Consider the following 23,289-nt stretch of genomic DNA (forward strand, 5'->3'; position numbering starts at 1 on the left):
AAGTATAGTGAATTATTCAAATGGCAACTTCTGCTATCATCTTCCTCTACTAAGTCAACAAGCAATAGGCCTTAGAAACAATGTTTTTCTATAGGTACCTAATAGAAATAGGAAATTTTTTTGTTGATTCATTTTGGCAAAATCATACTAGAGGGGGACCCCAAAGTCCTTACTTGATAACTGCACTTAGAACAAAAGAACCAGAACTGCGAGGACATAAAACTATAGTAAATAAGGGTCCAGTGGTAACAGCACAGAACTAGTTCTCATGGTCTGACACATGCCACCAGCAGCCCTTCTGCCCTTTTAAGGCACCATACCTAACTGTAGACACTTACCTGTTGGAGAGATGATCAGATTGGCATGACTACATTACAGTTTGTAGAGAGTTAAAAATCTTGAAGATATACCAAATGATATCATCCAAAGATTTATATGAAGCTAGAGTAGTTGATGATCTAACCCCAGAAATTGTTTACAAGCTGAATATTTTATGTCATATTTATGATCAGTCACGTAAGACTTCCCAAAGGTCACAAGAGAATTGCATAGTTACACCTGCTTTTAGGTACCTATTTAGCACATTCTTTTTATCTAGTTTCCATCCATTCTTGTTGGTACATAGATATTATTTATTCCATGTGTGTTTCTCTTTCCTTTTGCTTATTATGGTGTGTTGTATCAAGTGGAATTTAAGCATTTTATAGAATCATAGAATCATTTATGTTGGAAAAGACCTTTAAGATCGAGTCCAACAATCAACCATTTCCTCTATACGAAATATAGCATAAAGTGTATATTATACAGTAGTACAGCCAAGATATCCCCAAAAGGATGAGGACTTTACGGCAGCCACTGGCCAAAGGCACTGTTCTTTGGGGTTATCATTGACCCTTCTCCCTAAGCTTTGTTTCCAGACTCCAGGAGATGTTATCCCGCAGACTAGCAATATGCATTACAGAAACCAGCGCTGAACACAAGCAATTGATTCACTGTCTTAGTTCACCACAAGGAATCTTTAATAATGCATTGAGCACTGTTGCTCTTCTACTAAGTCAGTCAACATCTGATAATTTTAAATAGAGAAGAAACAGCAAAGTTACTGTAAAGTAACTATGTCCGTAAACTTTCAAAATGCCATATAACTTTTGAACTCATTAATTTAGTATCTTGAAAATGGGACTTAGGAGAGTTTGCAAAAACAATAAAAATCTTTTTCAGTACAGAATCAAAAAAACTCTTCATATTTCAGATAGCCAATACTAGAGCACAAGTGTAAGGGAGAATTTCACAGATAAAGAAACAGTTTCATTCTCTCCATATGACAAATAAATAAAACCAATTCTAGAAAAGAGATTAAAATGGTAAAAGACACTACCAATAAGAAGATTTGACATTTATCTGTCTTTGCATTACTGCCATGGGATGGTTGCCTTCACTAAGGGTAAGTGATGACAACAAGATTATTAAAAAGAAAGCACTCATCTATTATTCTCAAAACCCACTCTTTTCATTTTCAGTTTTCTTCCTGAAGGCTTTTTTATTATAACTATTTCAAAATCTGCTTTTGGCCCTAAGGGGAAACTCAAGTGAGTGATGTGTATTTTAAAGAAAAAAGTGTTTTGTCTTGTCCCTTAATCCTGACAACAAAATGCTATCTCTATTTCTTACTATAAGGATTTTTTGGTGTGTCTTTTCCTTTATCTCTGACACTGGTCTTGTTGTACAGTGTGTTCTTAAAAGGGACACGCTTTCACTGTGAAAGTATTACATCTATAGCAAAAAGTCATGCAGCAAGTAAAAAACCACTCTCAGGAATAAAAGCGTAGAAGGAATTATTCACTTCACATGAACAAAGCTGGCTAGAATCTCTCCTCATCCTCAACATGCTTTTGTAGAGAAAGTAATTTTTGGAAAGTACATAGCGATACCATATTTTAATTCTCCAAATTTTAACCTGATCCTTCTCTCCCATTATATATAACAGGAACTACTGAAGGTAAAGACAGCCTGATTGACGTGAACTGAGAGGATTTATATTTCCTTTGCCTTTATAACATCATTTGAGAATGTAGACATTCTAACTTACTGCTCAACATGTCAATATAAAGCCTTCTCTCTCCTTCACCTACTGAAACAGCTAAGAAATATAAGACCATAGTGAAATATATTTTTGGCAGCATCTCTGCTCTCCCCACATGCTGACCACTACCCATGAAACAGCTTGTTATTCCTGTGAATGATGGGAAAATCAGGAAGGGAATTACAGTCTGGAATAAAAGTTCACCGCTTCATCTGCTCTCAGGAGCATGAAATGCAGATTGAGAAATTGTAACCTAAAGCATTTTATAGACAGTGATTATCTAATTAGGTCATGTTCTTCATGACATCCTTTTAATTCTCTAAAGTTTTTAATACAACTTTTATGTACCCCTGATATATTAAACACTTCACTTAAAAAAAGCTTTCTTTCACTGTTAATTTTTTTCCTGTATCTTTTTTCCTCTTGCTGAGTTTACATGACTTACAGTTAAGGGAACCTGGGATTCTCAAAATCTGGGTGGCACATGACAATTATCTTAGTTTGCATTGCTCATGCTTTCTCTATGTCTGCCTATGTAAGAACATAACTTGCCTTAAAGGTAACTAACAAAAATTTGGGTACATTTATATAAAAACCCGGTATCTTATATGAAAATTTAATATTACAAACATATTGGGTCATTGAATCATAAACAAAAGAGTAAGATTAGGCTAACATTCTCTTTTTTTTTTTCCATTCATCATTACCTGTAAAACAAAGTACAAGGTATGAAATAAGCACCTTACCAAAATGATGTTCAAGGATGGAAGCTTTTCATCCCTCAGACTGATTGAAAATTTTTGAAGAATATCTTTTTGCCATGATTTTTGTGCTAATATTGTACAATTTTGTGAAGTGAAACAAAGGATTTTTTTTTTAATTGTACCACCATCCCAAATCTCTGACACAAAAATATACAAATCCCATATCTTTTTTTTTATGAGGAATTTAGAGGATTTGGTGGCTTGGTTTGGTGGTGGGTTTTTTTGTTTGGTTTTTTTTCTGGTTCACCTTCTGTAAATATCATTGGAGATATTAAATCTCCAAATGAAGCTGAATCATTGGGAGTTTTATAGTCTTCCATATCAGAAAGTTTTGCAAAATGCACAAAAAAATAAAAATGGCCAGCCAAACCTTTGAAGGACTATTTCTTCAATGTTTCCTCAAGCAACATGGATTTATTTTATTTTTTTTTTACTACTGTTTAAGTGAAGGATTATCACATTTTGAAATCATGCTTAATATTTCAATGAGAAAATAACATTTAGGAGATAAAATTTTTGTTAATCCCGGGAACAGAGTAGCATAAGTGAAGTTTCAAACTCCTCCACCTGAAAATCTGAGCATATGTCAGCATTTAGACAGAGACTGTAGAAAGCTATATGTTACTATGAATTGTAACAGTTCTTTTTCTCCCTACACATTTTGGCTATCTATATGGCATTAAAAATCCTAAAAATGCTTTGTCTTTATTCAAGATCATAAAAGTGACTGCAAAAGAGTATGTTAGCTGTCACAACTGTTATTGACTAACCTAGAAACAAAAGGTACAGATGAATAGAAAACATTCTTCAGGGAAACACAATGCATGGCAAAGTCATAAAGTCATGCACCTGCATCTCTGGGCTTTCTGTTCTGCATCCTATTCCATACATGAACTGCCTTATTAAAAGATCCCATTAAACGTTAAGGATGTTAAGTACTCAGTATCTCCAGCAGTGCAGTGGATTACTGACCTGTACAAGGATTTACTGTCCTTGTACCATAGCTAGGAGAAAAATATTACAAGGTGGTTACCAAAACAATAATGTTCAAATGGAAAAGGCAACCCTTCCATTTCCTTTAGAACATTCCCTTCGGAACGTTCCTTTCCTTGTCACACAATCCTCCCTATGGACTTCAGAAAAATTGGGGCTGGTGTTACGTGTCCATGGCCTTTCCCACCCCAGAAGACTTGAAATAGGTTGCATTTGATTGGAAATCTTTATTTTGTTTCATTTGCTTGTGTAATACTTCTACCCGTGACAAGCTATAATGACAACTAGTAGGATTTTCAAATGGGACCAAAGAATTTAACTGTGCAAGTCCAATGACAATTTTTCACTTCAACAGTACAGGAACTTTCTCACGTTTTTTATTATAACCAAAATATGATGGACGAAAGAGAAATCCAGGGAATCCAGGGTAAAAAAATTACAGAATATTAGACTAAAATCTCTTTTCTCTTTCTCTCCCAATTTCCTAAACAAAATTGTTGATATAACTAAAACAAGATATCACATTCCATTTTAAAATTACAGTTTTCATGGGCAATTTTTTTCAAGTGTGTGACACAGAATCTCTTGTTCCTTCATTACAGCAGCTTTCTATCACACTATGTCCTAGATGCATGTCTGTGACATTTGCACTTCTCATAAACCTTGGTGATCTCTTCTTGATGGAAGTCAAAGGAAGTTCAGTGAAAGCCACTATCAATTAAGCTTTTTGTTCCAATAGATACTGCTTGTACTTTATTTGAAAATTTTGACCAATAGATCATTCAGTCAAATGAATTCACCTGAAAGGGACTTACTTCACTGCTGGTATCTCAACAGGACAATACCTGCCAGCATTGATACTCAGGGGTTTTTTTCAGAAAGCCAAGAGGATATAATTATTGCCATTAATATCGAAATCTTTAAACTCACTCTTCTCACTATACTTAATAATACTTTTCAAAATGTAAAATATAAATAGAAAAATATGTCCCATAACTTAAGACTGTATTTTTACTCAAACTAAACTTGTTTTTATGGCTGTCATTCTTTTCTCTGTCATTTGACTCTCATAGGGCACAGCACAATTATATCATAGAACTGACTCCGAATGCTCAACATACACAACTCCTAGTGAAGCAGATGAGAGAAGAGACATTCAGCATCCAATGAGACCAGGAAAAGAGTGAGCCAGTATTAAATAAATAAATAAATAAAATGTCAACATTCCTTTCTTTTAGTTATAATTCTTGCATATAAGGAACAATAAAATGCAGTTAATTCTCTACAGATGTCCATGTTTCACCTAACTTGTAGCCAAAAATTCCTTTGAGAATTTTTAGCAAGAAAAGAGAGAGAGATGTAATTCACTGGAAAACTGTAGCTTAATTAAGAAAAAACCAAGCAACAATCTCTTAATACACAGTTCTTTTAAAACACAGCTAATGCTGCATTTATTAAGTTATGACCTGCTACACATTTACAAGGAGAGAAAAATATAATTACCACAGTGCTAACTTGGGTGGACAGCCTACAATTTTTGACTATGTTAGATAGTATTAGTGAAAGAAGAAATTGCAAATGAAATTACATTTAGGGTCAAATGCAATAATTCAAGAGTAGCTTTAGACCTTTCCCAGCAAATACTTAAGTGGGCAGAATTCATAACAACTTCAATTACCAGTTCTAGAAAAAGTGTGTCTCATATTTACTTTTCTCTCTTCTCTCTGCAGAAAACCACATTTCACACAGTGACAGATGAAAAATAGCAGGTCCTTTTCCTTCTGAGAAAAGTTTTCTTTTGCTTGCCATGTGTATTTCAATTGTACATATGACTTTTAGTATATTTTTTTAGTCAAAGCTTTTGAAGAGGTTACATTGTCACAGAGAAATGCTTTCAAATGAAAAGCCAGTGGCTAACTAGGAAACTGCACTGAAGGACAACTGCATTTTAGAAGTCAGTCCTGCACTCAGTAGGGCAGGTTCTTAGGCAGTGTAAATCTGAACAGCTCTTACCACAATGGTGCCACAACATTTTACAAAGGCTGAAAATCTCAAGCTGGTTTTGTCAAAGAATGCATAGAATAGGTTCATATTTTTAATGTATCTTTAGTAAAGACGTAACTGCAGCAATCTTCAAAGCATCCTTGAAAACCTCCAAAACAAATGCTGAGATATTTAAAATAAAATACAAAGCAGTAGATGACAGGAAAAATAGGTGACCTTTGTATTCTTCTCCTCCCTTCTCATAACTCACAAGTTATGCAGGTGTGATTCATGCACAGTAAGCCAAAAAAGTTCACATTTTTCAGTACTAGTAATGCTGGACATCTGTAAAAATTCTTTTAATGGAAGTACATGTTAAGGGCATGAAAATTCTTCCAGAAATGTGCTTACCTCTTCCAGAGCAAGGTAAATCAGAATTTCCTTGACATTTCTTAGCACTCTCCTCAACTGACAATGGACAAGAATGTGGATGTTCACACTTCTTCCCAGTCCATCCTTCTTTACAGTCACATCTTCCACAATTACACTGTCCATGACCTTCACAATGAATACAATTAAAGATTAGCCTCCATACAGATTATAAGTATTAAAACCTCATGATTAGATGAACTTTGTCAAAGTTGTGGTTTCATTAAATAATCAGACTGGCAAAAATACAATCAATTCACTATATCTACTTTTTTCTGAAAATAGCACTGGGCTATCATTCCATTTGAGACATGTTTCCTTTTAAATTTTTTTCTTGAGGGATATTCTGCCACTTAGCACATGCTCCTCAGGTGAAAGGGTGGGACAGAGGATACAAATACACATTTCACCACTGTCTGGAAAAGTGGGGCCGTCATAAGGCAATATTTTGTTTACCTTTATTGTGTTCTTTTTCTACCACAGTTGCAGCATATTGTCTAAGTAATATATCAATACCATCTTTTACCTGCTTGCAATCAATGTGATCCACTAGAGACAAGCAATGTCAAACCAATTCCAAGTCTTAAACCAGTGCCTTCTACTAAATAGTGATGTGCAAGTAATAAAATACTGGACATAATCAATTCTCATTTCAATAGGGCAGTTGGATGTGGTTTTGGTATCTCATTAGCTAATGTGACTCTTCGTGACCACATCTGAACATAGCAACATAGACACAACTTTCACTGTGCAAGTTGAGGTGAGGAAGAGCAACTGAACTCCATAAGAAGATTTTATGGAAAGTTTCTTTAAAAAATGTGACAGCCAAGAAGTTAGGGGTGAATCCCTCCTGACAACTTAAACTGGAAAGCCATCCAAACAATCTATTTCTGCTATATGAATGCTAACATATCCAGACCACGCCCACGCCCAGCTCCCTTCATCATGAGCCTAATGTTCTTTGCATAAAGCAGTGGGATTCTGGCAATACAAAATGTTCCTTGCACTGGATGAGGAAAGCTTGAGCATCAGCAACTACATTCCTTGCCACAAAATCTAATATTTATTTTCATGAGCTCTGACAGAAGGTTAGATCTTCTCTTACAATTTTCACATAGTCATCATTCACTGGATACAGGACCCCAAAGCATTGCTCTGATGTCCACTTGTCTATCCAAGTTCTTCTTGAAAATCATACCAACACAGATTTTACATCTCTTTCTAACCATACTTGCATTTTAAGACTGGCTTATATTTCTAAAACGTATGCATTTATCAGTTCACAAGGAGAAAATGGGAGAAAGCAAGCATTCTACGAGTTATCAGAGTAGTTCCCAGAATAAAAGTCTTATCAATTTCACAAGAATAACTTTTCTTTACATTAGGTTTGGTGGGTTTTTTTTTCTTGGAAAGCATTAAAGGCTTCCTCTTTTTTAGAGGGTAGATTTAGATTAGATGTAAGGAAGAAGTTCTTTACAGTGAGGGTGGTGAGGCACTGGAACAGGTTGCCCTGAGAGGCTGTGGATGCCCCATCCCTGGCAGTGTTCAAGACCAGGTTGGATGGGGCTTTGAGCAACCTGGTCTAGTGGAAGGTGTCCCTGCCCATGGCAGGGGGGTTGGAACGAGACGATCTTTAAGGTCCCTTCCAACCCAAACCATTCTATGGTTCATGGAATCATTCTGTCCCTTGCTTTCATGTGTACCTGCTGACAGGCTGCGAATTGGACATATGTTCCCTGATCCAGATGGATACTTATGAGAGGATGATGTTCTTTCATATAATGTTTTCTTTGCTAGAGCCACAGCAAAGGATCTAATGAGATGTGTGAATGTAGGACTTTTCTTATGGAAGCCTTTTTTCTTTCTATGTCAAGTCATGAAAGCTGTTCTCTCTTTAAAGGAAGAGAATCACTTTAATGTTGTGAACACCTCTCAAAGAAAATCATTCAGTAACACACTGAACAGCACTTCAGATGTTAAAAGGAGGCATCCAGTTGCCAATATGAGGTGCTGCAAATTGACAGTCACCCCAAGCCATATGAAGCTTCTGGAGGGAGCTGCTGTTGTGTGATATTAAATCCTCACAGCAGGGCTGTCAATTCCTGTCATTTGTAGTTTATGAAATAAACATAGCATTTCATTCAGTTACAGTAAAACTCTTTACATGTAAACATGATCTCCTATCATTTGAAACTGCTACTCAGGACAATGTGATTTTCTGTCTCTACCTATTAGATAGGCAGAATAAGCAGGAAAAGTTTTGTATCAGCTCTGTTTATTGTAGGTTTTAAGAGACCTGGATTATTTTCCCTAACCTGACTAATCCCTCTTGGATTCATCCTAAATCAATTTACAAATAATTGTGAGAAAAATGAGGATATTTTGCAGACATACCTAATGCGTGCACACTTTGTGCACTAAAGTAAATTTATTTCACATAAACAAATAAAAAACTGTTCATTTACAATTCTGCTACTAAATCTTGATTTAATTACAGATTCTGTCTGTCTACCACAATAAACCAAAAGTAATACTTATACATCTTGTCCATTTCTGGAACAGGACTAAACAGCAGGACTATAAGACATTGTTTACACTGCTTCATGTGAAAATGGATTTTTTGCACAATCTATTTGAGGAACGCATACTTGGATGGCTAGCTAAGGCTAAACTAGGCTTTCTTAAATCATAATGGAAAGGGAAGGGATAAAAATAAGTAGTAGTACTAAAATTTTTGCTAATTAGATAGAAAAACTAAGTGATACTTCAACATGAGTTTTAGTTACATCAAGCAAGCCATATGACTACCTCCTTTTGTATCTCTTGTAAGATTTACTCATTTACAGTTATGTCTGTGTAATAAAGAACACTGTACCAGTGTTTAATCCAATGTCAAATGGCAATATCTTCCCCTAAACTCCTTTGTAACTGACGATAATTTCTTGCACTCTGCTTTCTTACAACCATTACCACCCTGGGCAGCAGCAGCAGCAGCAATGGCAATAACGTCCGGGCAAGACGGAGTTCAAGCCCTGTTTCAGTGATGCAGCATTGGCTGTAGATGCCACAGGTTTGCTTTAAACTAATAAGGTTTGAAACTCTTGTGTTCACCCTTAACTACCGAACACATTTACCATGTTGTTTTTTAGCTCTGTACTCCTTAGCTGATGCTGACATTTTGATCAGTCCCTGAGTGCTAAAAACATTCTCAGCAACACAATAATACATTCAAAAATTGACAACATCCCAAAGTCAATCCTCCAGCTGATCTTATGATTGCAGTTCTACATCGTTCCAGTTTATTAATTAAACCTATATAACATTTGTAGGTGGCTGAAACAGTAACAAGCAAATTAATTCACTTAAAGTTTTTAGAAATGCTTTTTTTCCCTTCTCATTTTATTTGCTAGTGATTCATCAACATTTATTAAAAAAACCAAACACAACAGTTGAGAAACCTTTCATCTTCATAACAGGCAAAGAAGATGCTAAGAATTTTATGTATCATATTTGTTTCAGCCTTCTCTCCCTGCTACAGACAACTCCTATGATCTTTCTATGAGGGATCTCTCATTCTAGTAATAGGAGGATAATATACCACATCATTATTTTCCTTGATGTGACTGCATTTTTCCTATTATTAATTAGGCCAGATCCGATTTCTAAAGGATGCATTAAAGCTGACAACCTGTAATCTGTCAAGTCCCTTTGAAACCACTCTCTGTTTTTGCAAAGTTCCTGTGTGTACAAATTGCATGCTGTGTATTGATCAAAGTCCTCTCCTGGCCAGTATTAGCATCTTTATTGGTAACTATACAAAATTGTATGCAAGTTCTCTCTCAGAATCTCAGCTTTTGTTAGTTGATACATGGAGCATCAATCTAAATACACTGCAAAACTTGCATGGACCTTAACTAATTTGAATATAATGCTCTGAAGTACAAGTAAAAGAAAAAAGGAAGGTGAAAGTGTCTAAGATGTACAGTCAGTGATGTGTAGCTGGACCACACATTCATATTTTCCACATATTGATGGTCTACTTGTTGTCAGGTCAATTGGTATTCTCAGTGTTTTTCATCAACTCATTAATTCACTTTTCCTCAAATTTCTTCCTCTCGCATGTCCTCTCCCTGCCATATAAAATGAAATAACAAATAAAATTTGATCTAACAAATTTTGAAATTTAAATTTCCCCAAGGAAGGATAGATATATTTTAAAGTTTCAACCATTCTCCAATTTATGTTACATTACATTGAAGACAAGAGTATTAGAAGGGAGATGGGCACCTAAAAGTATTTCATATTTACAGAATTTTGTGAAAAGTCATAGAAAAAAAGACATGTTTTAAAAAAGCTTTAGAACTGGAAACTTCTTTTTTTATTTTTCACAGAATTATGTCTTTTAATTTAAAAAGTCTGTTCCCCCAAAAACCAGCTAAAGTTTGGTATGTTTTAAGGTAGGAAAACAAGAATTGGAACACTAAGAAAGAGCAAGATCAGACCACTTGGATGCTTTTGTTACAAAACTACACATAGGTTCCTTTTATATATTCCTTACCTGAACAGAAGTCATCAGAATATCTATCATACACTGCTTTGCAGTTTCTTTCATCACACTCACAAGTATCTCCATGAATATCTCCCCAGTCACCAGTTGGGTCCACATCATGGCATGTGCATTCCCCACATACACATGTGCCTAAGAAAGGAGGGGGTGGGGTGGGGGGAAGACAGAGATAGAAGATTAACTGAGCAATTTAGAGTAATAGGAGTTTGATTACAGGAATTGACACTTGTGAATTTTCTGCTCTCACAGGAGTGCAGTTTCAAAGCTGCAAGTGTTAGTCATGAGCGTCTGCTCATCTTCTATGATTTAAAACCTTCTATGATTACTTAGTAGTAATACTTCATATAAACAAGTTGGCATCCTGTTCAAGTTTCTTTTTGCTGTTGAGTCTTGTTAGGAATCAAAAGAAAAATGTAGTGAACAAAACAGTTGTAAATCTTTGACATCAACAGTAATTTGCCCTGACACTAATGACAATAAAAATCAATGCTGTTTAAATGACTTGGGCTTGGGCACAGTGGATAATTAATGATTGTTAAAGCATAAACATTTAAACTAGAAGGGAGTCCAAATTCTAGTCCAGCTGAAAATGCCTAGGAGGTCATTCTTTACCCAAGAACATCAGCACAGACCTACATGAAAATGATACTTCTCCACTTTCCCAAGTCAATATTCAGGGCCACACCCTGTCATTTACAATAAGAAAGGAAATGTGAAATGTAACAGAGATCCTAATTTGGCACAAGCTTACTGATATACAGAGTACATGCATCTGACTTACTCAGGAAAAGTCAGAACAAAACAAAACAAAAAAGTTTCCTTATTCAGAAATCCAAATATGCTTCAGGGCCATATACTCACTACTTTTTCTGAGATGCCAACTGGCACAAAGAAGAGCCCAACCTTACAGATGGGTGCAGTTCATTTCCTGAAGAGTAGCTTCACCTTCTGCTACTCCACCAAAGCCTTTGTCTTCTTATTGAGATTAGTCTGAACAATATAATGCATTTGAGGATAACAGGACACAGGGACTAAAGAGTACATATAGATGTGGGTACATTCTCTAAAAAGAGAAGTCTACACAATCGTGCATACATGACAGTTATATGAAGCAGAAAGAGCTGCTGCCCTGTTCAGTGCTAAAGCCACCAAGATAGCCCTCAAGAAATTTGCACCTGATTTTTTATACTTTCACAATTCAGTGGCATTACTGAAGGAGAAGGGGGGGGGGGGGGGGGGGGGGGGCGGGGAACCAAACAAAAAAACCCCACACAAACCAAAAAAACAACAACAAACACACACACAAAAAAACAACCCTGGAAAAGGAGGAAATGCCTCTGGAGAATGATTAATCCTTGCAGAAACAACTTCAAAGTGAATTTGGATCAGCTGTCCTGGATATGGGAATGCAAAACACCATCTCACCAAAGTTTAAAAATCTAAAAGTTCACATCTGGTCTCAGCTGGTTGACTAGACAGTTGGTGGAAAGATACAGACAATTTATCCATCTCAGCACTGAAGGAGGCTGGACAGGAACGTTAGCCTCAATATTTAATTTTTAGAAGGCTCAAGACTGACAAGATGAAGTGCACCTATATCACAAGATGTATAAATACAAAAAACTGGGTAAATAGGACTAAAAAGAGTAGAAACACTGTGTTAGAAAGCAACTTTATGTAGTCAAAAGCCTACAAAATTTTTATGTGGATAAAATCACGAATACATGAAAGGCTGAAAATATAGATGTATCCCATGAATGTACCTTTGTATAAGAGTTCATAGCTATTCAGAATATCAGCTATACTATTTATCCTCATTTCCCCCAATTACAATGTAATTTTTAAGAAATACTTGCACATTAAAATTTGAAATTTGAACAAAAAATTGCTTTGACAAGAAATTACTTTCTCGGTGCAAACAAAGCACCTGATCTGAAGCCACTTAGATATTTATTATTTCCAGAATTAGAGAAAATTCTTACTGCTGAAGTCCCAAGACTAAATGTGCCTACATGATCTCTGTATTTGAGCCAATCTTTCTAATTTCCTCATAATTAAGAGAAGAGAGTTTTCTAAATGCTCTCAGGATAATTAGATGTTCACACTAGGTTTTTAAGAGAGGTTCACACAAGGTTTTGTCAGTAGAGGTGTTTTTAAGAGAGGTATCTGTGTGACTTGCTGTTCTACTGTAATTATTCTGGACTATTGCCCAAAAAAACCCTTTTTTTTTTTTTAATTCTTTGTTCAATGAAGCCAAACATAGCAGCTAGAGAAAAGCAACCTTATTTTGTGCTATTTTTTATCCAAAATGGCAAAACGAGACAGAAGTAAAAGCTAAAATTCAAATTCTGGAACTTTGTGCAAATAAAACCCCACTTAGTTAGAAATACTGTGTGAAGTCTACCTTTCCAGCTCTGTATGCATTCCACAGCATTGTTACTGAACACTCAGGGGTTTTTTCAGGTTGCAGTGGAAACTAAAAGCTTTGTGTTTTAATTTTCCCTATTCAGCTGTGGGGCCTTGGTCTTCTTTAAGAGTGAATTGACATATGGTCCTGTTGGTTTTACAGCACCAATCCACTCAAAGTCAAAAAATTGCTAATATTTTATTTTACAGGATAGGTGTCTCACCAAAGCAGATGTACTAACAAATTATCCTGCTTCGTCTTACTACAAAAATGAAGGATGAGGACAACTTGGGTCAGCTTAATCCAAAAATGGGTGTGGATTTGTGTAAGTTTATACCTGAACACAGGTGTCTACCCACTCACTTGGAAACGTATATCCAGATTTGAAATAGGTGAGAACAAACTAGAAACTATCAGCAAACACAGTCTACGTCCTACTGTAGGAAATGCATATTGTAAAATAAAAGCAAGCTATATAAATATGCGTAGAAGGAACCTGTGAATGACACACCTCTGTTGCTGCAGATTTTGCCATCTGGAGATGTGCATCTCTTCTTGATCTCCCAGGGGGTGATGTCACACTGGAATTCACATTTATCTCCATGCCAACCAGCCTCACAGTAACAGTTTCCACAGTAACACTTTCCATGGCCTTAAGCCAAAACAAATTTTATACAGTGAGAAAGAGGCAAGTTTTTAAAAGGCATTAACAATTTAACTGTTTTGTTTTTTTCTTTTATAAACTTCTAGTGCTTTACTCAGAATAGAAACAATTTATAGACCGTATATGCCTACATAAAATAAGACAAAGGATATGTGAATTATACTTTTCCCCAAGTCTATTTTAGAACATGTCTTCATTTAATCACAGATTAAATCTAATCAATAAACATTAAGAAAATAATATCAATATTTTTATATTTGTGAGCTTAATTTTTGAAACTTCATAGGTAAATTTGGAAGACAGTAGATGTAATAGTTAAAATTTAAACACAGCTTTAAATGTCAAGATAGGACACACTTGCCCACTGTATTTGGCAAGTCTAAGAAAGCAGTGTGCGTTCTTGACTCCTCAGATAATTCCAGCTGGGGCAACATGATTTACTACAAACTGTCTACATTGTATATGGCTTCCCTTCTTACCTATTAAGAAGATTCAGTTCATGAAAGATAAGAATTAGTAAAATGAACCATTTTGATATTCATTTAACAAACCACATATCTCCCCGAAAGATAGTTTGGTCATCTGAGGCTTGATGAAACCAGCTCCTGAACATTTTGATCCACTAAGGTACTTCTGCCATGTGCTTCGATGACACAAAGCATTTAAATTAAGTAGCTGCAACTCTTACTAATCTTAAAGCCATAAGTTAATTCTTTACTAGAAGGATCGACTCAAGATCTTGTCCTTTTTTCCCTCTAGGTATGTTAAGCTTAGTAGACCTGGTCGTCTCTATCACGGTCTGGTCAACTTATATCATTAATTATCAAGAGTGCAAAATTAGACCTGTGGAATACAATTTTTTCCTGTTTTTACAGTTACACATGGAACTTTCATTACAATTGTTTGGTTACATGTCAAAAAATAACAGAAGATAAAAATACCATCTTACTTAGATAACTAAACAACAAAGACAGTCTAAAATAATGCTTATTGCCAAAAGGTTGTTCTTGAACAGTGGACAAGAAATAAAGGGGAAAATGGTGAAGGAGTAAATTAACTTGATCTACTGGCAATTTTTGCAGATTAAAACATCACTACTTCATTCCTCACTCACACTTGTATAGTCCTCGAATAAATATGAATAAAATGATACAATTTGCCACTACCTCTTGCTCTTCACTGAAGACAAAAATCCCTCCATTAGAGAAATAAAGTCTTAGATAAAGATCACAGTCAGAATTTAATTTGCTAGAAACCATGATACTTTATTAAAAATAAGCTGCAACCTGATTCCAAAGTTTATGTAACCTCAAATAAGAATTGATACAGTCAACTGGCTGATAAAAATCCAACTGCGGCTGGAAAAGCTTGATATATCTTTTTAACTCTGCCTTAAGAACTGATTTGCTTAAGAAATGCAGTCCCCTTGTGCAAAGATTAAAATGCATGTTAGCCATATCTCAGCATGGCATTGTATGCTTTTCCAGCAAAAAATCCCAGCTCACAGCTGCAGGCTTTAGAAACATGTGTGTAAATAGAAGTTTTCGTTTTTTCACTAGTTTGATCTTCCTGAGTTTGCTTTCTTTGAAGACAATTAAAATCTTCAAGACCTGTCTATACCTTTAAGGGCAATAAAGGATACGTAGCAACTAAGTAGGCGCTACACAAACTGTGGAAGTACAACAGGCACTGATTAGGTTCACCATGGCTGTGGAGAATATCCAGGGGCCGTTGCTAGCTAAGCAGAACGGGGTTGGAACACTGTTTCTTTAGTACTTCATAAATAAACATAAATGATTCCTGAGGTGGAAATCCTGTGGAAGGAAAGACGGCACAGAGGGTATCAAAGGAGACATTGGGATGGGAGAGAGAAGCAATAACCAGATAGGCATGTGGGGTCTGCTTTTTCCGTGATGGAATTATGTACCTTTGACCTTCAGTTGATGTGCTGTCCATTTTTCCTGTGTAAGGCCAGGTTCAACATGCAGTTATGTACTGTAGAGGTTTGTTACAAACAAAGCAAAATCTAACACTCATAACCTACATGCATAAACTTTTCAGTTTACAACAACCTAACCAAGTCAAACACACCATTAGTTTATACCTTATATTTACTTTAGAAGGCTCCAAACCTTACATAAGGTATGAGGGCTTTTATATTGATGAATCACAGACCTTAGAGACTTGAATCTACCAACATTTTTTTGTCCTTTTATGTCAGCATACTTTGATTTCTGCATACACATAACACCAGTTTTTTCAGAGATGCATCTGGTCTGTTTTGGAATATGGCACCACTGGATGAAACAAGGAGAAATAAAAGCTAAGAAAAACCTAACAATATAAACCAGCAGCAACACAAGTGGGGGAAAAAAACTGACAAAAACCGCAGAAGGAGAATTTACTGGAACTAAATACATGGTAAATTTTTATCATATTTGGTACCATATGTAATGGTTATAAGCAAATAAATATAAATAGAATCACTGGCAAATTACTGCCCTCCACTCATTTAATTTTAGGCAATTACTGGAAATATTGTACTCCACGCCTGGATTTGCACTTCAGAGGACCATTCTGTTTACCCTTATTTAAAATCTCTACCTAATTCCATGCAAAAAAAAAGTTATTTTTTGCCTTCAAAGGCACTTAAATAAATAGAATTTATTTTGTTCTCTGTGTAAGGATAAAGACAGATAAAGCTATTTTACACAAGTACTCTCTCTCTATACACACACAGAAAGCAAGCACTATTATCAAAGTACGAATAGTCTAAGAGCAGTTTCAAACCCTCCTATATATGCATACAAACACAGTATGCATGTGTATAGCTTGAAAAATATTTGTAGCACCTTCCAGCTGAAGGACAAGCCTCCCTAGTAATATAGGCAACAGCATTTATAATGCCATAAATGGTGGGCATTGCACAATATTTAATTGCTAGGTTCCTATCTTATAATGAAATGAAAGCACAGTTTGCATTTTGGTTGCTTTTCTATCTATCTATCACTCCATCTTATTCTCTTGCCTTTCCTATCACAGATGGAATTTTTCTTTATTCATTCTTTTCCCTTTTTATCTCCTGAATTGCTTCTGAGTTCTCATCCTACATTTATTCTTGTTCTTTTTAATTTTTGCTTCCTTGACAAAACTCTTAATAATCTATTTTTCTTTTTTGTTTTTTTTCCTATGTCCTCCATCTTGCTCTCATCTGTGCCACAAAGCATTCACATTTCTTGTATTCTACTGAAGACAGACACACTGCGCTATGAATTACCTTAGTGAATTACCTTGTATAATCCTCTTTGCAGTTCTTCCAAAAAGAGGAGGATGCCACAGGATTTATTCATTTTTTAACCTCCTCCTTAGCTCATGTTTGCATCTGAAATTCCTACTTACAATTTGAAAGCTAAATTCTTGCAAATACAGTTACTTTTATTTTAAGTCATACATTCAGTAAAGACATTTTGTAGGTCCACACAATTAAATGATTTTATAACAGCCTGTATTAATCTTCACCATTCTTCTTGTACTCACTAAAATACATACCTGTACAAATCTCTTCCGTCTCATCATCTATGCATTCTCTGTCATCACATTCACAAAATTTACCATAGACCAGGCCATTTCCTTCTGAGTTTGCACATTTACACCTGCCACACTGACATGTGCCTGTAAACATTTAAAACAGTACTCAATGACTGCAGTTTATGGGAAGAGTTTCATTAGTCCATCAGAAATGGTACATATTTTATTTTTGAGAAGGCTGAAATCTAAAGATCATCCAGCCAAATAAAGACAGACACAGAAACAATCCATATCAATAAAAAGCCTAATCTTAGTTGTAAATAGATACAACATTCAGATGGTTCATTTTTAATCAGAAGCACCATATTTTCCTAAGTAAAATTCACTCCTAGAGCTGCCTGTCTGACTTCATACAACTGAGGTATGAAGTCACCTTTGGAAAATATATCTTCTGCCTACTGAAAGGAAAAAATTTAATTTAGTCATCTTCTCAAGAATGAAGCCTGTTTTTTTCCAGTTTCACAGCCATGTTAGATGAAGGTAACAGGGCATGGCTACTGAGGACCTGAAAATATGTCTGCCTATGTTCACAAAGTTCCTTCTCACTCTAGTCTCTAGTCTCTAGTCCCTTTTCTACAGCTATCTTCTGAGGATTAAGATTTTTTAAGTGTAGCCTTGGAGAAAAAAAACAGGAATCAAAGGAAGGAAACATTGGTGAGGAACATCTGCATGAAGACCTTATGATGAGATGTCAGGAAAAAAGGACTCAAGCTAGAAAGCAATTACCACAGCAATACATTAATTATACAACAGACAGGCTAATTGCAGAGAAATACATTCATAGCATTATTAAACAAACCATAAGTATTACAATAGCATATCAACAATTTTACTCCAAAGTGCATGTTTTTCCAGTGGTATTGATGTCCACATTACAAATTATTTCATTCATTTGAAGAATGGTAGGAACTTCTATAATAATATCTTGTTATTTCAGGACTTGCGCCCAGTCGAACTTTAAGCTTTTAGGGCTCATTTTTCTTCAGTTTGTGGGTGATGTCTCAGAAAAGAGTAGATCTTGCAACAACGTTAAGAGCTATAATAAAGACACTTGCTGATTTGTTACAAGTAAGATGGGTTTTACCCATGTCAGCGAGTGGTTTGAGAACATGGATCTGCCTGAAATTCTCTCTCAAGGTAAGTACCCCCAGGACTCCCAAATGCTTTGGGAGCATAGTGCTGGTTTTTCTCACAACATAAACCACAAGAGAAAACTTTCTGACCTAAGGAAAAGCCAGACGACTCAGGTGAAGCAAAGGATGGAAATGGGTTTGTAAACAGATCTCTTTTCTGTCATCTCTGGTCTGGTCACACATTTGCTTCTTGGTCTTTTGAGTAGGGTTGCCCCCTCACCTCAGTGGCTGCCTCTTTCCATGACCCACCCTCCCAAACAGAAAAAGGTTGTTTTGTTGCTCCCGGGGAAGGAAAAATCCCCTCTTTTCCCTCAGAGAAGCTATCTGACCTGGAGTGCAGTTGCCAGGGCAAAGCAAACAACTGCCTCCTCTCCCTCCTGAATATTTTCTAGTTCAGAACATAATACACGATAACATACAACAGCCATAAGCAAACATATTAAGGAGTTACACAGTCAAAAAAGCAAAAATACTATAAAATCACATTAGAAAAAAAAGTATTGCTATGGTGGTCATATAAGACGCCCCTATTCCCTACCTCTATCACCTTTATTAAAATTGTAAGAGTAGGAACATTGTGCAATACCATGTTAACTGGGGCCCAGCGGCCGATGGGCTTGCACAAGCTGTTTCAGCAGTCACTGGCGTCACTATGCCAGCAAGCCTACATTAAAAAAAAAAACAACAGGAACTTAATTCACAAGGCTCATGCTCCTCACATTACATCCATACATATTTTAGAAAACATGGTTATTGACACAAAAGTAGTCCTCCAAAATAGAAGTTTTATGCTGCTATTACACAACTAGTTTGCAGAAACCATTTTACATTTCACCATTACAAGTATAGTACAAGTTTTACTAAACATCCTATTAATCCAAATAAAGACTAGTAGAATGGGGCTCTATGACATACGTGGCCAGTCTAAAAAAGTAAACTTTAAAAAATGTTTGCAAGAGCTAATGTAATAAAATAATACAACTGATTGATAATACAACATAAGTAACATACAGAACTAGAATTATTTGCTACATTTACTTGGAAAATAAATACAAATAAAAATTTTGAGAAATTCCCAAGCAGGAAAACAGATAAAATGAAAAATTGATTCATAAATTGGGCATCTAAAGAGGTCAGACAGATTGTGTCCTAAAAGTGTCCATTCCTTCCCATTGACTAGAAGTGGAAATTGCTCACATAGAGAATCTCAGTTTAGGTAGGATGCCCTAGTTATTCTGACAAATGATTAGGAACAGTCAAGTCAGAAAAGTTAAATTTTAGGTGGATCTTGATTGGTTCATTAAAAGAATTGCAATAAATGGTTAGCTGTGTGTCAGCAGAGGACTGGTTTTGCAACAACTTGTGTCATCCCTTCCCGTCTTCTATTGGCAATGAAAAAAACAGAGCTCAGACCCCAACGGCAACATTGGCAGTAGGTCAAAAGGCAATCCCATCAAGACAAAAAATGTATGGCTACAGCCTGCCAAAGTTACCCCAAACTCCCTAGCCCATCCCATTGGAATTCCTATCCCGTTTAATACCAGCAAAACTGGAAGCATTTAGTCTTCTCCTGATCTCACAAACACTCCCTTCTTAGCCACTTTTAGTGGTTGTTCTGCTACGTTGGCTCTCCTGTGAAGACTCAGTGATGGACAGACCAGGGCCACTTCTAGCCAAGGAAAGAAAGAGGAAAAAAAGGTCTTAACATTCTTGTTGAAGTACTTCTACTGATCACGATGAACTATGCTTATTTTTGAGAGTTAGTTTCTCATTTAGGTGTCTCTCTTTTGTTAGCCAAACAATCATGAGTTTCATACAATCTGTATCATTGTCATAAATGAAATGTATCATTTACTCAGTATGCTGTATGCTTAAAATTTTACATTAAATTGGCTTCACAACTTGTTGTGAGAGCCTAGCTTCTTTGCAGCAAGTCCCACAAATTCTTTGGGTTCTTTGTCCATGTCAGCAACTACCTTGTGAGAAATGTAGTTGTATGAAAATGTATGAACCCAGACAGAAATTAAGAGCCAGCAACAGCGAGCAGAAGTGGGGTTCTTGAAATATTCTCTCACTTGGAGATCAATGTAATGGAAAAACTGAAAGGCAGTTTCTGGTCTCAAACCTTGGCTGGTAGCAAATGCCCTTCAAAGTTTTACCATTCTGCAGTGAAGTCTTCTGAAAAGCCGTTTCTTCTTCCTCTTACTTTTTTAAGGAAAGGACTTCCTATTTAAGTTATTATGAGTTACAAAATTAAAGAGTTAGAGAAAAGAGAGTTATTAAATCAGAAAAGTGAAGATGGAAGTACCCTATTAAAATGATTTAGCAGAACTTCCACAAATGTTTTTAGTAATCACTGTTACAGCTCAGAAGTATCTCAAAAAATCGTATAGCTTATAAATGTCCCAGAAAAATACTTGCAAATGCCATTTCTGCATGCTATAAACACAATACAAAAAAAAATGACGTCACTTTCTGTGTTAATGCCATTACCATAACGTTTTGATGGGCAAAATACATGACACAGCTGCAGTTTCATCAACCTAAAATAGCTATGGATAAACTAGAGTACTAAAGTAGGCATTCTGAATCAGTGCACATCATATGCATAGGAATAGGCCTATAGGAAAATTAAGCATTTTAGTATACATAGTTATTTCTCAGTCTCTTGAAACAAACTCTGCAAAATTCCTAATTAGAAAAGAAATTACAATGATTCTCAAGACAACACAAGGAGAATATCAAGCCATGAAAAGCAACAAAAGACATCTTACCTGCACCAGAACAGATGATATCTTGAGAATTCTTGCACATTTCATTGCTTTTCTTCCGTGTAAGATTGCAAGTAGTTGGATACTGACAAGCTTCACCATACCAGCCTTCATCACATTTGCACTTCCCACAGTCACACTTCCCATGGCCTAGCAATGGAAGGAAAGAGTGTGTCAAGTCCTTTTTTTCATTCAGAAAGTGGTATTTTCTAATTCAGCTTTTAAAATAGATTCCATCAATTTTAAATGAACACGATTAACAGATTCAGTTAACGTAGATCATATGCAATTAAAAATAGAAATTAATAAATATGATCTTAAATATGAGGAGACACCCGAAATCACCATGACTTTGAAATCTAGTGTAAGTAATTTTGATAGGTCTACATATGAATTCTTATTTTAAGAAGGAATACAGAACTAAAACATCCTGTATGAACAATGGGCTTTATTACTACTTTCATCTCTTTCTCATTCCCATATTTGTCTACCGTTAACTATCACTAACACAACAAAACTCCAAGTGCAGAGATTCCATTCACCAGCTTGGCCAGCTGAAGGCAAAGAACAGCAAGAAACTGCAGCCTGAGGACACAGGATTAACTATTATGGTACAAAGCCTGAAAAGGAGCGTGGAGAGGGCCAGCTACAGCAGCAAGCAGTAACTCCCTCAAGCAGCAGCAGCAGCAGCTCCTACCTCTAACGAGAGGTGCAAATCCTTCTTTCTGAAGCCTCCTCTGGCTACTGGTTCCTCCAGCCCTCTCCCACCCACTTAGACTCTACTTGGCTGTTGCTGCAGAACTGAATTTTGTCTTTAAATATTGACACAATACTGGCAATGTAGTCTATTCTGATACTCATAGGACGATATTTACTTATGATTATTTGCTAAGTGTGAAGTATCTTAAAGAACCAATGCAGCTGCTCAATCTGTTAGGTCATGGCATGCTAACCAGTCAAATAATACCTTGCTTAAAATTTGTAACGTATCTAATAGCATGAAGAATTACAAAATAAGGAAAGCTTGTTTTAAAAATTATTTTGTTTTCTTGAAAAATACCCAAATATGCAGATGAATTGACAATTTACACAATTTATATTGCACATTAAGTATCATATTCCGCACTAAATTCCAGGTGCAAATTTCTATCACTTAATTCTTTAGCATTCCTTTCCAATTTTAGGTAGTAAATGTGAAAACAGTTGCAAATCTTTTAAGCTAGAATGTTCAATTTTAAAATAAATACCATTTGAATGTATATCTGATTGACAGAAAAATGTTCCCTTCCAATCACTACATCTCAAAAATAGAATCTTATTGCTGTCTATTTTAAATGCATCTGTTGCCTGCAGTTAGAGTCAACTGCCTGAAAATACAAGCCCAGTCTGCTGCCAATAAGAAGGAATTTAAATAACTACTGTATATAGAAAATTTTAATGACAAAAAGGAGTATCTTTTGTTGCTCAGTAAAATTTTTTTGCCTTCCAAGATGGTCCTAAGACAAAACACAGTTCAACAGCTGAAAAAAACATAGTTCAAAAACATATGAGAGAATCATGTTAGTTCTTGTTTTAAAACAGGAGTTGCCACCTTAAAAATTGCTGAATAGCAATCTGTTGGTAAAGGACCAGGAAAAAAATGTAGGGTATAAAATATATAATAAAAAGCTACTCTTGTGATTACTCTGCTTCACTGACAGGTGACAGCATAAGCCATTCCAGAAAATGGTGATAAGTCCTAGGGTAGCTTAAAAAACCCCAAACATAACCATCTCCCTGTATTTTCCTTCTGTTCAAGGATTATTTATTACAATGACTTTGCATTCTCCATGTTAGGCACTCTTGTGATTTAAGAGTTTGATGTCTGCTGGTGAAGAAAAGATGCTCTAACAAAAGGAGGACTGATT

At 35.8% G+C, this 23,289-nt stretch overlaps 1 protein-coding gene across 1 annotated transcript in view; it reads right to left on the reverse strand.

The window, feature by feature from the left end:
- Positions 1-23,289, reverse strand: part of ITGBL1 (integrin subunit beta like 1) — a 144,909-nt gene that overhangs the window by 62,479 nt on the left and 59,141 nt on the right. Inside the window, exons 3-7 of the mRNA XM_069802371.1 lie at positions 21,386-21,532; positions 17,440-17,562; positions 13,738-13,878; positions 10,811-10,951; positions 6,235-6,381 (exon numbers count right to left, since the gene is read on the reverse strand). Coding sequence (XP_069658472.1) covers positions 6,235-6,381; positions 10,811-10,951; positions 13,738-13,878; positions 17,440-17,562; positions 21,386-21,532 — 699 coding nt within the window. The remainder of the gene's footprint in view (positions 1-6,234; positions 6,382-10,810; positions 10,952-13,737; positions 13,879-17,439; positions 17,563-21,385; positions 21,533-23,289) is intronic.

This window comes from Haliaeetus albicilla, chromosome 15 (assembly GCF_947461875.1).
Source record: "Haliaeetus albicilla chromosome 15, bHalAlb1.1, whole genome shotgun sequence".
NCBI lineage: Eukaryota > Metazoa > Chordata > Aves > Accipitriformes > Accipitridae > Haliaeetus > Haliaeetus albicilla.